At 47.1% G+C, this 19320-nt stretch overlaps 1 protein-coding gene and 1 long non-coding RNA gene across 2 annotated transcripts in view; one reads left to right on the top strand and one right to left on the bottom strand.

The window, feature by feature from the left end:
• The window catches only part of LOC142928920 (uncharacterized), a 66191-nt gene that overhangs the window by 44419 nt on the left and 2452 nt on the right, over positions 1-19320 (bottom strand). The gene's annotated exons all lie outside the window — the stretch shown is intronic.
• The window catches only part of LOC116945615 (lysoplasmalogenase TMEM86B-like), a 42082-nt gene that overhangs the window by 16734 nt on the left and 6028 nt on the right, over positions 1-19320 (top strand). The window contains exon 2 of the mRNA XM_076069446.1: positions 12868-13054. Within this exon, the coding sequence (XP_075925561.1) occupies positions 12868-13054 (187 nt within the window). The remainder of the gene's footprint in view (positions 1-12867; positions 13055-19320) is intronic.

Consider the following 19320-nt stretch of genomic DNA (forward strand, 5'->3'; position numbering starts at 1 on the left):
ATGTACTGCATTTTTATTTTAATAATTTAAACGTCCGACTTCCTTTAATGTGGTTAATACCACAACGCCATAAGCTTTCTGCTTGATTCCGCAAATGATTCAATTCCGTAAAGTGACGAGAAAAACATAATCGCAAAGAAAATATGTAATTAGTGCAGGCTGAAAAACAAATAGAATTAATAACGCACAACATTTTTCTGTTGGGGGTGGCTTTTGTTGCCATTAGGAAAATGCTAAATGGGTCCCTATATGGTCAAAGGTAAATATCCTTTTCATGCATTATGCGGATTCCAGAGGCATGCGGCAGCAGAAAACATTGATTACTGAACTGATAAGCCCTAATAAGGGTATAAACTGGTTTACAGTTTTGTATTTATTGCACTGCTGCCTGTTGGCTGTTCATAATAATCACGATTTTTTTGGTTTGGTGAGTCAAAACGACAAAATGGCCACACGTGCAGCTATTTTGAAAGTGTGGTCTGCATAAGGCTGAGTGAGAGCTCTTGTACATGCAATGTACATCCTTGTGTGTTGCTAAATCTAGCAGTGTCCTTCACTATTTTTTTTAAGAGGGGGGCCACTTTGGCCTATAATACATCACCAATGCGGTGACCGTCACACATTTCAAACCATTGGGTTTGACAGCACGATGGGGTTGTTTTCACTCTCTGTGTATTGTCGGGGGCCGGACATCAGGGGCCGTACTAAAGGCCAGCAGGAGACCGCCAGTGACCCCGTGGGCCTTACAAGGAAGAACACTGCTCTAGCATTGTCAGAGCTGACACCTGACATTCAAGTAGCATCACCACCAACCACTACAACATAGGCTGTGGCCTTCTGCTTGGTACATTGTCGACGCCTTCTCTTTATAGTCTCATCACCATCTGGCTTCATGCCATGCTGACAGAAGGCACTGCACTCGAGGGAGGCACAGACAACCCCCTTTAGAAGGTGCTTGGCCTACTCTTCCATGCTAGCCAGACGTGTTGTAGGACGTTGACGTACCCACACTTTGCCCTACCACACGCGACCTGCCAAATGACTAACTGTGGTGTTCCCATCTATACTTCTGAGTGGACAGATAGTGTTAAAGGCGGGGGGGGGGGGCAGAGGGATTTAGGGGGGGGGGGGGTCATCGTAAAAATATATACCCCTTGTTTAACTGCCGCGACAGGATATTGAATAAAACCCGGCACAATCGCTTGGCTGCAAGTCCAGCGTGTAAACTATTACACCGTGGCAGCATTTCTTATCGAAAGGGAGTGCAGATAATTGGCGTTTCGTCGTATAATACGATTCTCTGTGCGCTCTTGTATTATTTCCAAAGTCGCAGCAGCACAGGAGGTCAGACAGAAGGAATTGTTCGGGATACACCCGAGGGATGTCAACTGAAATGTATTTGCAAAGTGTTTTTCGTGCGTGGGCGTGACATTCTTCAGATGGCCTGCAGACTTCGTTGCGTGTGAGCCCCGTGTAATGCAATGAGTCGCGAGGTTAATTGAATCTCCACAATTGCATCAGTTCATTTATGCGCGCGTGTGTGGGCGCAATTTCTAAGGCTATCAACGACATATTGCACGCAACTTACTTACGAAATGCACTTCTGCGTCGGGAATGTGTGGTATGCATATGTGTGTGTGTTGCTGTGCGTGTGTGTGTGTAGTGTATACCAGGAGCCGTGGCGGTGGGGGGGGTAACGATGCGGGCTAGAGCGCTGTGCTACGAACCCGGTCACCCGAGTTCGATTCCCGCTCACGGTCAACACCGGTGGCGATTATCTGAACCGGTCCTGCGCCTCCCCCCTAGGTCGATTCAGCCTCAAATGAGTACCTGGTGCGGTGTGGCGACATCGCCACTGGGGAGACAAAGGAAGCCGGGTGTAGTGCTGACCACCTACCCCTCGTGTGCCGTGCCGGCCTTCATAGGTGCTCGCTAACAGCACTTTGCTCCTACAGCCTAAGGCTACACGGGAGGGATATTTGTCTTTGCATTTTCACGTCTGAATTTTCCAAAACAGCAAACACTTGTGTGGACACATGCGGTGGTGGTGTCAAATGCTTCGCAATCCTCAAACCATGAAAAGCCATGCCACACACATTTGGCTTCTAACACAACCCAAGGGACGTACTCACAATCTCCGAATGTGCTTATCATTTGCCGGCAGGGCAGGCTCAGGGCATGATGATTTTTTTTCAGGCAACGTTTGCCGACTGATTTACATCCATTCAGGCATCATAGCCACAAGAAGGTGAGCCCATTCCTATAATCAATGGAAATAAAACACTCAGTAACTTCAGCTGCCAATATTCTGGTCTCATACTCAACTCATGATGTAGACAGTGGGAAGTGCTAGCTGACCAATTGGTGGGTCTACCTGGTTGGTGGGCGTGGCCTCCGCGTAGTGGGCAGGGTCAACTTCAGAGAGAGTGAATTTACAGCGTGGATGGGGCTAGTGCTAGAGTGGGCGTGGCTGTGTAATAGTGGGTGGGGCTGTGTAATAATGGATGGGGAGGGGTAGTATAGCGGTTAGCGCGCTGCACTACGAACCTGGCGGCCTGGGTTCAATTCCCACTCACGGCCAACACCAGTGACGATTAGCTGAACCGGTCCTGGGCCTCTCCTAGGTCGACTCAGCCTCAAATGAGTACCTGGTACAGTGCATAAATATCGCCTCTAGTGAGATAAAGGCGACGGGCGTGGTGTTGGCCACCCACCCCCTCGTGTGTCGTGCCGGCCTTCATAGGAGCTCGCTAACAGCGTTTGCTTCAACAGTCTGTTAAGGCTATATGGGGGGTATTTGTCTTTGGGGTTGTGTAATAGTGGGTGGGGCTGATAGAGGGGGGGGGGGGGTGCCAGCTCACCTTGTGTCTCGGTCGAGCCTTCCAGAAACTTGGCATCTTGATGATAAAATAATTGCCACAGAATGACTATAAACAAGTTAAGATTAAGGGTTACAAATAAGTGAACTAATTTTCAATGTTACACATGCACACGCTGTCAAGCCTTGATGCCACAACACATCACCATGACTTCATTCTGCTTGAGCTTACATCTGTTGCAACGTTGACATCTGGTCTTTAAGGTCTGCTTTTTCAATCTCATCTCCACCCGCATCTGGCTTTAGGTTCACCCATCATAACCTGCCCTCATCCACTCTGCACCTTCCCATTGTAACGTCGTCTTCCCATTAAATCTTCAACGCTTTTTCCCGCATTCTGATATCAACTTGCAAATTGCCTGCCCTACCCTTATATGATCTTTATAACATTTTCTGCATACAACTAAATCAAAAATCCATGGGGTTATTTTCTCATTGCTTTGTTAAAGTCCGGCTGGCTTACCCATACAGCAGCACTGGTGTAGGCAATTCTGATTAACAGAGCCAGGTGCCACGGTAGCGAGGTGTTAACTACCACACCTGATATGCAGGAGGTCGTAGGTTCGATCCCGATCCTGACGCCTGTGTAGTGACATAGAATCGGCCACGTAGCAGCATAGCGCTGGCTGCTGGCAGGGAAGGGGATCTGCAGCTTACAGCAGCCCTGACTGACAGCAGGTCACGTGATAGACCAGAGAGGGATCTAGGGGAAAGGTTACGGAAGGGGCAGATCGAGAACGCGCGAGTAGGTTCCAGAAGGGAGGCGTGGCCGGGGCAGAGCCAGGCCATGCTGACAGTATAAGAGGGGCCCCGGGAGGGGACCTCGGGGCTGTCGTTCTGAGTGGGGGGATCCCCATCGTGCTGCTGGAGTCTTCACCGTCGTCTCCGTCTTCATCATCTCGGCGTCGCCAGTCAGGCAGCCTACCAGCTGTCCTGACTGGGAACTTTAGTTACTAAGTGTTACTGTCAGGCCGTGTTAATCAACAAGAGTGCCTCTTATTCTTGGTTCTTTCGGTAAAGTCACGTAGAAGGGAAACAATAAACTAATAAAAAATATTGTTTCCCTTCTACGTGACTTTACCGAAAGAACCAAGAATATGAATCCCTGCAGTCACGAAAGCTTTAAATAAAAAAAGAGTGCCTCTTACTCTCAGTGTCTCCGAGTCAGTCACTACACCTGTATATTTGGAGTTTGCATGTCTCTCTCGCCATGGTCGCATGGTTTTTTCTCCGGCTCCTCTGGTTTTTTCTCTCCACATTTAGAATCAACGTGTGTTTAGAGTATTTGGCTGCTATCCATTTCCATGAGACAAGCCGCTTCGTTGGGCTATCATTTGTGATGGCTCAGTGGGCTTTACCAGTGTAACAGCTCCAGACTCAAACTTTAGAGGTTTATTTTACTGCACGTAATTGTAGCTTAGGACCACATCGTCATGCGATAATACCGACGTGAAGACAGCGACGATGGCCAGAGTCCCTCTCCGCAGCCCCGAACATCCCTCCTGGCTCTGCATTATCCTGGTGGACTCTCTGGGGGAATTTCCCCAGCTGTCTATTTTGGACACTCTGGGGAATTTCCCAACCAAGGACCTCTGGGGAATTTCCCAACCAAGACCCTCCAGACTTGCTGGCGCCTTGTCCTTGCATCCAGCCTGGCTGACACCCTGTCTTCACACCGAGATTTGCTGACACAGTCTTTACATCTGGTAAAACAAAACAAATAGTTTCGTTTGAGTTTAGTTCTGATTTGTACCATTGTAGCTACAGAGCAGCTGATCTGCAGCCACAATGATGATCCATAACATGGGCAAAACCTGTTCTGTACCCGTGGGAACGTTGGAACTGAGGAAGCAACGCCTCCCAGCCAGCACGTGGAGCAAAACATCATGCCGAAAACACGTCATGCGGCACAATCGCAAAAACCTATGCTAAACAGGATATGGGTCGGGGTGTGTTGCCACAGCGGTGTAATGGCTATGCACCACTGCACTGTAGCCTGTCCGAAGTGGATCTCTCCAGAGCTTCCTCTGGCAGTGTTATGAGCGAGCAATTGCAGGGCTGCGCATTTACCTTAAAGTACAAATGGGTTTCTAACGATGTGCAGGGAAACGATTTTTATTCTTCAGTGGATGGGATATCTCCAACGGCTGGGAATCCTGTTTTCGAGTGGGGAGGAAAAAAAAAGCGGTTTGGCAGGATAATTGCATTATTAATTATAGGAACATTTCCTGTTGATTTGAAACATCTGGTCGAGCAGGACGATATATTGTGTCGTCAGTTTGCGTTTTCTTTTAGTCAATTCCAATCGCAGCGTTGAAGAAATCCGCACCGTTCCACTCCCAAGAGGTGGGATGTGCTTTTAATGTTGAGCTCACCCGCAATCGCACCATCCATGAAACAGGAAATGTCGACGACTAGCGAAGCCACATTGTCAGCCAAGCGTAGTGTCGCAAAATCCATTACTGTAATGGGCGACCAAGTCTATGCTGCCTGCTTTCACCAGTGCTGACCGGCATTGCGATCAAGATGTGTTTATCAAGATGTGTGTTATGGCCAAAGTCTTTGACGCTTTCGACTTTCTGCCAGAGCCCACAGCTGCAGGCCGATGCGAGCACAGTCGACATGGGACGTCCAAGATCTGCCTTAACGCCCGACGAGCATCATACCAACTTGTCTTACGTCTTCCCCTTGGTTGGGAGACTTGTGCAGACCAGTCCAATGCCTGTCCTCAGGAAACCGGTCTTAATCTATCCTACACTTGTGCAATTCTCACCGCAACCTTTCTAGACTGACGGTATCTACAACACTCGTCACATGCCACGTTCCCTTTCGGTCTTAAGCATGGCCTATATCCTGTCTTGCCACAACAACAAAAAGAAACTCTCATCATCCGTCTCACACACGGTTGCTCAAATGACAACAGCTCTTTGAATGTCTTAAAAGTCCAGCTCTCCGACCCGTACACTCGGAACATAAATCGCGTGATGGAGTTGCAGTACAGTTGAATAACCCCCACTGTCCACACGGCATGGGGAGGCCTTCATCCAGCAGTGGATGAATACAAGTGCTCTACATGTACACATTATCGCCAGAGGTTCAGGGAGCCACTGGTTTGTGAGAAACAAAAAATACGCAAACAATATCCCTCCTCTCCACGCAAAAAAAAAGGGATTTTTTTTCACATCCCATCGGCCATCACAGCCTTCTGGGGAGTATACGTTTTTCGGCCAGCATTTCAGTTTCATTTCGTTTCAGTTCCATTTATTAGGTATAACCCTGTGAGCCATGCGGATCTTGACTCGGGTGCAACGGCAACAAACCAAAACGTGAACAATGAACATCTTAAAGTGACTACACTCAACAGAAAAATCCAGGAAAGAACAGCAAAGTCTTCCGGAAAAAAACATTGGTTCAACACAAGCAAACAATTCTGGACCGGTTGCAACATTTCAGTGTGTCTCATCGGTAAAGTCAGGCTCGCTTCAACCAAATGCTGGTGGGTGTTGTGTTTATGCAGTCGTGACCCCTCCGGATGTCTTGGAGACACGTGTTCGTAATCAGGGTGGAATGCGCCCGCCATCAACCGTCAGCAAAAAGCTCTCTCTTGCATCCTTTCCTCCCATTGCTTGTACTGTATGAGAGCTACAGTTTACACAACGCTGCATTAATTAATGGAGGGGGCACGGTGGGGAGATGTTAACTACCTCGCTTGGTATACAGGAGGGCGTGAGTTCGATCCCGACCCTGACGCCTGCTGTATATTTGGAGTTTGCATGATCTCTCTCTCTCCACATTGTGTGTTTAGAGTATTTGGCTGCTATCCATCTTCACGTGACAAGCCGCTTCGTTGGGCGATCATTTGTGATGGCCAGATCGCTTCTGAAAAAGAGCTACATAGCTCAGTGGGCCTTACCTGGGAAAATAAAATAAAAATTGTTTAGTTTAGTTTATAATATTGCCCTGTACCATAGTGTAGGTTTTCTCCTCTGTGCCTGTACAGCATGAGCGATGTGTTTACGGGTTGAACCGAGTGATGCTCTGTAATGAGGTCTGACCGTTTCGCTCCACGTGCTGGTAACTTCTCGAGGAACTGAATTCGAGAACTAAAGAAGCTTCTAAACAGCTCGTGGAGTTCTTGCGAAGATATTAAATTCCCGTGTAAGCCTCCCCTCGCCCACCCCGTGTCACGTCGAGTGAAACGTCGGACGTCATGAGTGATAATAGCACGCGGTTTAACCCGAACACACATCCGCGAATTTAGTGGAGTGGGGGGGGCATTCATAATTTAACCGGATAACAATGACACCGGTTGTAGAAAACCGGGGTGAATCGCTGCATTGTTCGAAGCCATCCATCATCGTGAACTGTGAAGTTTAACACGTAGGAGGCTTTCGCGACCAATATCCATAATAGAAGGTTTTCTTGGTTAGATCGCGTGAAAATAAATGTGTCGTTAAACCCGCTACCACCCGACACAGCCTATTAGTAAGGTTGGTCATGTAAACAGAACGTGCCAAACAGTTACTCGTTCAGAACACTAGTGTGTTGGAGAGAAAATCCACAACATTTACAATCTGAGTACGACGTTTCGCCAGTAATTACAATCAGCATCATCAGGTCACAGCCAGATTGTAATTACTGGCAAGACCTCGTACACAGATTGTAAATGTTGTGGATTTGCTCTCCAACACACCGGTGTGCTGTACCCGTAACGAATTGGCATGTTCTGTTTACGTGGGAAACCTTACGAATTTGCTGTGTCGGGTGGTGGCGGGTTTAACGACACATTTATATTTACGCGATCAAACCTAAAAAACCTGCATTATGGGTGAAATGCGCATATCGCATGCAGTTGCCCGATAGTCTGTGTGGGTACCCAGGGGTGTGTGGGTAGCCAGGGGTGTGTGGGTAGCCAGGGGTGTGTGGGTAGCCAGGGGTGTGTGGGTAGCCAGGGGTGTGTGGGTAGCCAGGGGTGAGTGGGTAGCCAGGGGTGTGTGGGTAGCCAGGGGTGTGTGGGTAGCCAGGGGTGTGTGGGTAGCCAGGGGTGTGTGGGTAGCCAGGGGTGTGTGGGTAGCCAGGGGTGTGTGGGTGCGCGCCGTGAGATGAGTGGTGCAGTGGTTACCGCACTGTGCTGCTGACCAAGCGACCCGAGGTAGATTCCCGGCCCAGGTTCACGTCAGTGGCGAGTGGCGGAGTCTAACGCCTATTTATTGTTGTGCTCCCCTAGGTCGACTCAGCCTCAAATGAGTACCTGGTGCGGTGTAAACATCGCCATTCGTGTGCCATGTCGGCTTTCATAGGTACTCGCTAAACAGCACTTGCCCCACAAGTCTGTTAAGGCTACACGGGTGATACTCTTTGGTTCTTTCGGTAAAGTCACGTAGGTGAAAAAATAAATAATAAATCAATATAAAAAATAATAGAAATAAAGAAATCACGACGTTTCGATTGCAACACAAGCAATCATCATCAGGTGTGACAACCACAGCAAGGATTGTTTTTACTGATGATGATTGCTTGTGTTGCAATCGGAACGTCGTGATTTATTTATATCTATTATTTTTGTATATGTATTTATTATTTATTTTTTCGCCTACGTGACTTTGCCAAAAGAACCAAAGAGTATGGATCCTTGCAGTCACGAAAACTTCAAATCTAGAATACACGGGTGATCTTTGGCATTTTAAATCAATCCCTTAAGCCAAAGACCGCCTTGTATGGACTTCCACCTGTGTACCGCACGCAAAATAATACCGGCATCATGCTCTGCAACGCCACTGCGGATTATATTGCGTTACGTAATTTATAGCTTTCCATTTAGTTTAATAACGACCCATAGCCAAGAGAGAGATTGAGGGACCTTGCCCAGGGACACGCTAGTTCACAATCACCAGCAGTGCTTTTTCACAACCCGGCCTGACGATTCTCATGAGGCACTGAATTTCGAAATCGGTCCAGAGTTTGTTATTGAACCACTGCTGCTGAGAAGAAAATAAAAAAAACCGTTAAAAAAAACACCCACCCACTAACAATATATGTATTACGTACAGAGACATATGGGAAGGACGTATTTCGTCCGCAACAGGGGATGTTAAATTGACCTTGGATAACACGTGGTGATTAAAAAAAACCCCTGCTTTGTTGACCCAGTGGCAATAGCAAACAGTTGGCCAAGTCCCGACTGTTTCAACACAACCTTCCCACTCTTGTGTGTTCCCTCTTTTCCACGTGGCTTTTTCCTCTCAATAAGAGCTCCACAAAAATCCCTTTGTATTGTAGGCCCTGGTAAAAAAAAAACAACCTAAGCCAGAGAGAAGTAAACAATGAAAGTTGGGCTGGGTGACATGCCACACGTATAAGGCCTACAGAGAGTGAGAAAGTAGGGAAATTACGAGCCACTGTGGTTAGGGCTGAGGCTAATACGTACTGGTGTGCTGTTGGCTAGTTTTGTTAGGGTTAGTTATGATTACGGGTCGGGCTAGTGTTGGGCAGTGGTTAGGGTTAGATTAGGGGTAGGGTTAGATTTTAGTACCGGGGTTTGTTGGACTGATATGTTTAAGGGTAGGGTTCGTGTTTGGTTGGTTAGTGTGGTGAGAGTCCAGAGTATTTTTAGTGCATGGTTGGCGAGTTAGGGGTAGGGCTATCACTCATATTTCGTGGACTAGTAGCCATACACGTACAATTCTGTCCTCCAAAATCAAACAATTTGGCAACTCCACCTTTGTTATCTTTTTCCCTGTGTGTTGTCACAGCGATGCTTTCTCAAGGTGGGGTCCGATTTATGTGTCCCTCCATTGAGCTTTCTCCCACGTTGACCTAAGTCTCTTTTGACCTACCTCATCAGCGCACATTGTTCTGCATTGAACTGCACCACAACATTGCACAGTAGATGTGATGCTCCGATGCTTGACTTCCAGAGGCGCCATGATGGCCAGATGTTAACTACCTCGCCTGGTATGCAGGTTGTGAGTTCAATCCCAACCCTGACGCCTGTATATTTGGAGTTTGCGTATCTCTCTCCCCGTGAGCGCGTGGATTTTCCTTCGGGTCCTCCGGTTTTTCCCTCCAAATTTAGAAACACGCGTTTAGTGTCTTTGGCTGCTATGAATGTCCACGTGCTAAGCCACTTCATTGAGCTATCATTTGGGGCCAGGTCGCTTCTGAAAAAGAGATATATAGCTCAGTGGGTCTTACCTGGTAAAATAAAAAGTGTAGTTTAGCCTTTGCAGCAGTGAGCACGGTGATTATTCTGTGCTGATGAGTTCTAATGATAATGAAACCGGTCCACATTTTTCGATTTAAAGCTTTCGTGACTGCAGGGATTCATCTTCTTGGTTCTTTCGGTAAAGTCACCACGTAGAATGGAAATAAAATAATGAAAATAAAAACATAATATGAATATTTTATTTTATTATAATATAAATATTTTATTTTATTATGTTTTATTTTTATTATTTTATTTCCATTCTACGTGACTTTACCGAAAGAAGCAAGAAGACGGTCCACATTTATCCATCTCTGGGGTCACTGCTGCCGGTCAGTTGGTCACATTTGCCGAAATGTATTTTCATGGTGACCTCAGAGACAGGGGAGACAGCAGCCTTATTCAGGAACTATTTATGGTTATGGAGGTGCAGATGGAGGATGGGGGGCCCGGGGAGGGGGGGGGGATTGACCGCGATGAGTCACAATATGAAGGAATCCGATGAGCTATGAAGCTCTTTTTCACAGATGCCCACAGTGCAAATTATAGGAAAGGTAGGCAAGTCACTAAAATAAATAAGTAGAAACAAGTGTATTGACAACAACTAACTGACAGCCACAACTCGCTTTTATTTTTGATATTAAAAAAACTGTAGATGGTTTGTAAACAATATATATTCTCCTTGTTTAGAATTTTATACTGGTATGTTGTGTATTGAAGTGATGGTGCTTTTAGTGGCAGAATCGTGCCAAAATTGAAGAATAATATAATTGACTTGACGTGCCTAAGAAAGTAAACATCCCATGTTTTCCGGTTGGTACTGCGTGTGGAGCTTCTTCATAAAGTGAAGGATGAAGATTGTAATCGCATCGCGCGCTTTCGGATGCGTGCTTCTGCGGCCGTCTGGAACGATCTTCCTTCCAATATGAGGAAGCCACTGGAGCTATGCACGTTTAAACCTAAGTTGAAAACGAATTTGTTTAGAACTGCTTTTTGTGATTAGTTTTTTTTTTTATCCCTGCCCAGCACCTCCGATGAGCGTGGTTGGTTACGCATGGTGTGAAAGAAGTTCAACGCACGTACATATTTCAGTGACTGAAGAAGAGCTCCCGTCAGTAGCGCGAGGAGTTCCCCAACAATCTTCCAAGTAACACGGAGCGAACCGTAGCAAACAACAAATACTAACAATGCAACAATTACTGACACCACGTGGGCAACGGCTCGAGAATCCCGTGGGAACGCTGCTTTTCATCACGCGCACCGCTTGGTGTGTGTGTGTACACACGTGTGTATGTGTGTGTGCGTGTGTGTGTTTACACACGTGTTTATGTGTGTGGGTGTGTGCGTGTATGTGGATACAATGGGAGGTTGATCGATGCCCGGGTGCGGTCAAGGCTCCCTTTTGGTCAACCACGTTATGTTTGCCGATGATCTGGTAATTCCTGCTCACTCAGAGGAGTTGGAGGCGCTGCTGCTGAACCTGCATCATGCCACCAAGAGGGTGGGGCCTTACCATCAGCCCCACCAAGACTAAGCACCTGCCTGAGTATTTTGTACCATCGGACACTCCACCCTCACAACTCCCAATAGGGCAGTTGTGGAGAGAGTGGAGAGTTTCCCATACCTTGGCAGTGTGCTCATGACCGTCTCACTCCGAATCAGTCGAGTGGCATTATCTTTTCATCAGTTGCGTAACGCAGTGTGGAAGCTACCTGGTCTATCACTCCGTACGAAGCTTCAGGTCTTCTCGGCCACAGGCATTCCCTCCCTTCTCTACGCTTGCGAAACGTGGACCCCCGTAATGGAACATCTTCGCCGGTTAGAAACATTTAGGCTGGCCTGCCTACGATCCATCCTGGGTTTAACCAGGCTGGATTGTATGAGGAGCTCACAAATCCTTGAAAGATGTGGACAAAGTCCCATCGGTGAGCTCCTGCAGCAGGCAAGGCTGCGCTAGCTGGGTCATGTAGCCCGCATGCCCAGCCACCGCATGCCTAAACAGCTTTTGTTCGGCCGGATAGAGGGGGCTAAACGGGCACGGGCTAGAGAAGAGATGGAGTGATGTGGTACAGGAGGACGTGGAGCTAAGTGGACTTGCCGATGACTGGTACCAGCAGTGTCAAGATAAGCCTCTGTGGAAGAGGCTCGTGAAGGACGCTACTAGGCAGTTGGAGGCAGTCGCCCTCCAACAAAAACGGAGGGCGGAGGAGCGACGCTCACAACAACGAGCGGAGCACCGGTTGGCTAAAGCACAGCAGGTTGGCACAGTAGGGGGCACAGGTGGTGCATCAGCCAGTGGTCTCAGTCAGTCGACCTATGTCATGTGGGTCTGCCCCGTGACATCCTGCCAGCGGGCGTTCGACACTTCACGTGGCCTCAAGGTGCACATAGCCTGGCACAAGCGTCGTGGTGACGTCACCACCACTTAGTGGTGAATGGCGTTTGTTGTTGTGTGTGGGGAGCGGCAGTGTAGCGGTTAGCATGCTGCGCTACAAATCCAGCGACCTGAGTTCGATTCCCGCTCATGGGCAACACCAGTGACGATTATCTGAACTGGTCCTGGACCTCCGCTAGGTCGACCCAGCCTCAAATTCCAACCTGGTGCGGTGTGTAAACACCACCACTTGGGAGACAAAGGCGACCGGGCATGGTGCTGGCGACCCACCCCCTCGTGTGCCATGCCGGCCTTCATAGGCGCTCGCTCACGGAATTTGCCCCCAATGGTCCGTTAAGGCTACACGGGAGATCTTTGTCTTCGTGTGTTTGTGTGTTCGTGTTCCGTCAGTGGCTGCTCGCCTGCATCGTGTCCCTGGTCGTCCGCTTCGTTTGGGGCTTCCCGGACGAGCCCCCGGTGGCGTGGCGCTGCCTGCTCAAGTGTCTCCCCGTGATGGCACTCGTCCCCTTCGCCCGGCAGCGCGGGGGCCCTGCGGGGGGACGCTGCATCGCCCTCGGACTCGCCGCCTCCGTCGTGGGTCAGCGAGACGCCCACACGCCTGCCCGTCCATCTACCTAATGACCTACCCACACACCTGCCCACCCCCCTTGACCAATTGTTGGTGCCGGTTCTGGCTCGCTTCCCGCTCATCTGTGGTTTTCCCAAGCCTCTAAGGATCTAAGGAAATTGCGTGCGTGACAAATTTGTAACTTTTGCTTTTAACTTCGACATACTCACCCGCCTGCTACACCCACCTGTCTATCTACATACCTACCTATCTGCCAGCCTGCCTATTCATCTACCTATTGACCCACATACGTAGCTTTTAATATACCTACTGAACTATGCCTGCCTTTCGTCTAACTAATTACCTACCTACCTACATACCTACCCACCCAAATGCCAGTCTATTCATCTACCTACACACCTACCTACATAACTGCCTGTATGTCTACCTGCTCATCAACCTTTCGACATGCCTACCCTTCTACATACATATGTGTCTACCCATTGGCCTACCCAAATACCTGCCTACCTATTCACCTATATGCCAGCCTGCCTACTCGCTTATAAATCTGCCCACACGTTCTATGTAGAACCCCATAGCCCAGACCTATGCTTTACAATGGATTCCATCAGCTTGCGAAAACACCACACTTGCTCACGCACTTTTTGAAAAAAAAAAGTATACTCGTTGAAATTCAACGGTGACAATTCAATAAGTCCATCCTCATAAAAGGGGTTACATTGAATGGCCATTCATTTTAAAACATGTACGTATATGATAACACTACAGGGGGCTAACGAGGTGATGTGGTTCTGCTAAGTCTAAATAAAAAAAATACTTTACCAGGTAAGGCCCACTGAGCTATATAGCTCTTTTTTAGAAACGACCTGGCCACAAATGATAGCTCAACGTCGCAGCCAAATGCTCTAACGCGTGACGTTGATTTTAAATGTGGAGGGAAAAACCAGAAGACCCAGAAAAAAATCCACGCGACCACGGGGAGAGAGGCATGCAAACTCCAAATATACAACAGCAGGTGTCAGGGTCTGGATCAAACCCATGACTGCCTGTATACCAGGCGTCGCGCCCACACATCAGGAATGCAGGCAATGCCATAATAATAATAGTAGTACTGCCCTTTATAGAACAAACCATCGTCTGTCTTTTAGCCTAAGTATTCAGGGGGGTACGACTCAGGGTCAGATCTGATGGGAACAAATTCCGGGGATTTTCATCTTAATGTTATTTTTACCTCCTGAGGAGTGCTCTTTCACTTGGAATCCACGGGTGGGGGGGGGGATAATTATAAAACCAGGGTCGAGCCTGGTTAGTACAATACTTTAGGGCGCCGCGGTGGCGAGATGTTAACTACCTCGCCTGGTATAGAGGAGTTCATGGGTCTGATCCCAACCCCAAAGCCTGTATATTTGGGGTTTGTGGTGAATCTCTCTCCGTGGCTGCGTGTATTTTCCTCAGGGCCATCAGGTGCTAAGCCACTTTTGTGATGGGCATGTCGCTTGTGAAAAATAGTTTTATATAGCTCAGTGGGCCTTACCTGGTAAAATAAAAAAAAGTTTAGTTGAGTACTTGAACAGTAGGGCTGCTGGAGAATAGCAGGCGTTGTAGTGTTGGGGCTGACTGCGAGGTGGCCGAGTGGATGGAAGTACGGCGATGGATTATTGAATCTATCTGTGCAGAGCTTAGAGTGTTACCCGCTGTTATACGTTGGCGGGGCGGGGGGGAGGGGTTCTCCCACAAGCAGCCAAATTCTCGTAGTTGGGATTGGCCAAACATCCCAATGTAGCAGAACCCTTTGTTAAAGGGTCTTGAGACTCAGCGAGCTTTCTTAAGGTGAAATGCATTATCATCATTACAGTACTGGACTTCAAAGTGCATATCACACATTCGGGCAAGATCACCAGTTATGTGTTCAGCTCTTCTTTTGTTGTACTCTTGCTAATCAGGCCATAAAAAAATTCTGAACAGAATTACAATAACTTCGTCGGACATTCAGCCGCCGATGTGATTACATTAATTGCACTTTCACCTGTAGCAGTTACTGTATCGTTATTTTCAGTCACTTGTCAATCGATCATTGGACGAAGTTCACCTCACATCCTTGTTGGCCATAGGGATAATCTTCACCATACTTCACCACGATGATCAGTGTGAGTGAGTAAAATCTTTTTAGTCATCCCTCCGCTGGCAATTGACAAGTTGAACACTGGTGCCACGGATGCATCAGCTATCAGATATCACTCTCCGACCCACCCCTCCTGGGACATCTGTGAAAAAGAGCTTCAGGGCTCATCGAATTCCTCCAGGATAGATAAACATTCTTCTTCTCTCCACTCTTGTGCCTGCTCTACACAGTCTTTGTCACGTGTTGCGCTGGCTTATCAGTCGATGTCATCACTTCCTTATCCAGTTGATCTTGGGGACATTTTGAAAGGGACTGACCGGCTTCGTGCGTGACAAAGAAGAATTCCCATACATACCTGGCACGCATGTGATGGCAAAAACACTTTCAAATGTCTGAACAGATTGATTCAATAATCTATTTCTGTACCGCATTCCCACGTGCATCTAGCAGTCCAAGTCTAAAATTGTCTTAATTTTCCCGGGGAGTCTCCCATTCAGATACTAACGAGGTTCAATCCAAGGGCTGCCACCGTTTAGCCAGGAGAGAGGCAGTCGCGCTTATCTTGATAGGCCAATAATACTGTATTGTGTCCCCGTATCCCTGTGTCCATGTCCCTATGTGTATGGATCACAAGCGTGCACCACCAAGCCTACTAAATTAGTCATCCTTCAATTCGGATGTTTAATAATTGTAAACAGGACATAGTGGCTTTTTATGTTTACCAGAATACTCACGTTTTAAACAGCCTTCTTGATGAATCCCTCTCTTATTTACGTGTATTGTCTGAGTCACTCCTGGATGTTAGAAACGCAAATGACCAGCTCATTTTATTTCCCATCGGTTTAAATATATTAGCATTTATAAATAATAGACAATTGAGAAACTGCAACAGCTCATCTGAGACTGCATGGAGCAAATGTTGTGAAAGCCCTTTCCCGTGGGCTTCAAAGTCCCGAAGCCTGGCTTGCCAAGAGAAGGTGGTACAGCAAAACGTGGACTAATCTCCACCCGTTCCAACTGTGTGGGATAGAGCGTTGCCCGCTGCCCCCCCTCCCCCTCCCCCGCGAGTTCTCGGAAGGGTGCGCCCTCTTTCCTTACAGGCGTATCAACGCGATTTAATTTGGCGAGATGTGGGTTTCAATCCTGACGATGCCCGCTGTATATTTAGAGTCCGCGTGTTTTCTCTCTTCCTCTCCGTGGTGGTTCGGGTGGATTTTTCACCACATTTAGAACGAACACGCGTTTTAGTTTAGATTATTTGGCTGCTACAATAAAGCCCCACGTGTGATGGTGTGGTGGTGTGGATAGTTATGGTGGTGGCAGTGGCGGTGGTATGTTGTGGGTGTGGAGGAGCTGGTGGTCAGGATGCTGGTAGTGGTGTTGTTAGTGGGTGTGGAAGATGGTGGTGGTGGTGGGATGGTTGTGGGGAAGGAAGTTAATTCAATGCTTTTTCTTTGCAGGGGAAGGAGTAGAAGTAGGTCTTTATGGTGGTAGGAAACCGCTGTCAAGTCCAACTAATGGGCCTCATGATTTCAGCTTAAAAAAATACCGAACTTCTTCTGTCAGCTCGTTTTGGAGACATGTCGGTGCATGCCCTTGCCTTGATCTCTGGTGAAAGTTAAACCAGAAAGAGGACAAAGCACCACCTGTAATTATTCAACCTGAATACCATTCAGACAGGACTGAATTAACGCCTCACCTTCACTGAAAACAAAACTTAATTATTTAGTCTGAGACAAAAACCTTAATTCAGGTTGGAGTATTATTTTATTTATTTTAGTTTCATAGTTATACTCGACATTTTATCTCTGCCTCAGAAATGCATGGCAGGCAAATTCATTAATTTCATTTTAGTAAAATGGTGGTAAATTGGACCCAGGATTGCGCCCCCAACAATAAACGTTCCCATAATGCACTCTGCAAGCAAGATTTAATCATTATTATAAACTCATTGAAAGTCAAAGTTAGATTATAATCTAACTCTAATCTAACTTTAACTTGTACACGGTAGGCAATAGCTACTACTATTATAGCCAATTATAAACTTGTCATCAATTATTTTTAAAAATAGGATTCTCATCAGGCCCCATGGTCTAATGATGTAGATGCTCACCCCGAGCCCTCATTACTTTGATAGTGCATTGTTTTTGAGCTGTACGCCTTTTGGCGTCATCTGGTCGAGCACCAATTGGGTCGAGGCTCAAAAGAAAGCCGTCCCTTGGTGTGGACCAATCAGTTTCAAGGACAATGCATCATATATTATCATAGTATGTTTTTTTGTTTGCATTTTGACTGCAAGTATTGTGGTTAATGCACACATGAATCCTTGTTAAAAGGTTTCAGTTTTGTTGCCAGAAAAAGGGGGAACCCCCTATTATTAGGCCCCATGATTTTAAACTAATCTCCGGCCCTTATTAACTCTATCTCATCGACGTCTGTTCATGTGCTAGAAAGAAGGCTCGTTGACCTCAGTATCGCTGGTTATACTGTACATGTTTTCTCTTAATGGCAGTGCTATTGACGAATGTGTCGAGTTTATTCGGCTTAAACTATCAAGCCCCGCGCGATCTTTGGGCGTGACCAATCTCACCATGTTTACAGCCAGCAGTGGAGGATTATAAAACGTCCCCGCATTGTAGAATATGTTGCGCCATGGAAATCGACTCGAATCTGCGACCTCTGGGTTACAAGTACTGTACATCACGGAAAAGTCCGACATTTAGAATGTAGAATGTAATGCGTTAATAAGGGCGGTGATAACAAATATAGTCAAGAAATACATTCACAAACGAACTCCGGCAGGCTTAAATGTGATGTATCACACGCCCATTTGTCAGCGCATGGAAATCTCAACAGATTTCCACTCCCCCTCCAAATATCCACTCGGAGGGCTTTTTGCCATTTAAAATTGATCTCCTCCCCACTCCCTTCTCCTCTCACATTACTGCCTCTAATTTGGGGTGAGTTGGTTAAGATGAAACCAAAAAGGGCAATGTAATGAATGGTGATTCGATTTCGACATTCATTTTATCCAGAAAAAAAACGCCTCTTGAGTTAGGCTGACTTATTTGCAGATCACAATTTGCTGTATTCGCACAGGGAGCGAGGCAAAACAAGGTGTTAATTTAAGCAGAATGTGATTACTGTATTATAAAAACATTGCTTTAATTAGCTTTTTGTGTTTAGTTTGTTGTCCTTCCGCCCACACCTCCAATTAGCAGGGTTGGCTATGTACGGTGCGAAAGAATTTTTACATACATACACTGGCTCTTACTGCTTTCCAATTATTATTAATTTTCTAATTTCTCATAAGATCTGTTGTTCCAGTAAGGATTGATGCTGCTTCGGTCTTAATGGCCATTGTCTTTAAGTAATTTCGGGTCATACCCAGGGGCTTAATTTCAGGTTCGTCTTGTCCTGGCTAGTGACTCAGAAAATATTTTTGCTCCCGATACACCACATCCAGTATTCCACTTGCTCTGGCTGTGGCTAAGAGTCTCCTCCTCCAGCCTACAAGTTAGTGAGCAATTAAGCCCGGGATATACCTTGTGAATTGGTCACTCGGCCAATATGTGCGGCCCTTCCTCCGATGAGCACGGTTGACTACGTACGGCGCGAAAGAAGTTCAACATACATACATGTGAGTTATTTTTCTTTTGGAACGAAGACGAACCTGAACCCTAACCCTGACCCCGACCCAGCGACCACCCACGGCGTGAGTCACTCACTGATGACAATGAGGTGGTAATAATTTAAGTCCGCAGAATCCGTGGGGACTTGGGCCACATACATTATATTTTCTCGACACAGAATCAATGGCAGGAGTTGGTTGTAAATCTTCATCACCGACCACATCTGCTTATCCAGACCACACACACTTACACTTACACACGGATACAAAAACATATCCCCCGAAGCCTACACAAGGCTGTTTTGGGCAAGTGCTGTTACAGCGGTGACATGCATACACGTAGGGCAACACAGAGACACGTGCGTGTGGCGAGGCACGAGATGTCTGAGTTAGTATATCGGCCAGAGCTCATATCAGTGGCGAGAATTTGTCCTAGGCCTCCCATAGGTCGACTCAGTGGTGTCTAAATATTCGCATTGGGGAGACAAAGGTGGCCGGTCCTGGCCGTCCGCCTCCCCCCAC

This window comes from Petromyzon marinus, chromosome 24, assembly GCF_048934315.1.
Source record: "Petromyzon marinus isolate PM22_M1 ecotype Great Lakes invasive population chromosome 24, UKy_Petmar_22M1.pri1.0, whole genome shotgun sequence".
NCBI classification, from domain to species: Eukaryota; Metazoa; Chordata; class Hyperoartia; order Petromyzontiformes; family Petromyzontidae; genus Petromyzon; species Petromyzon marinus.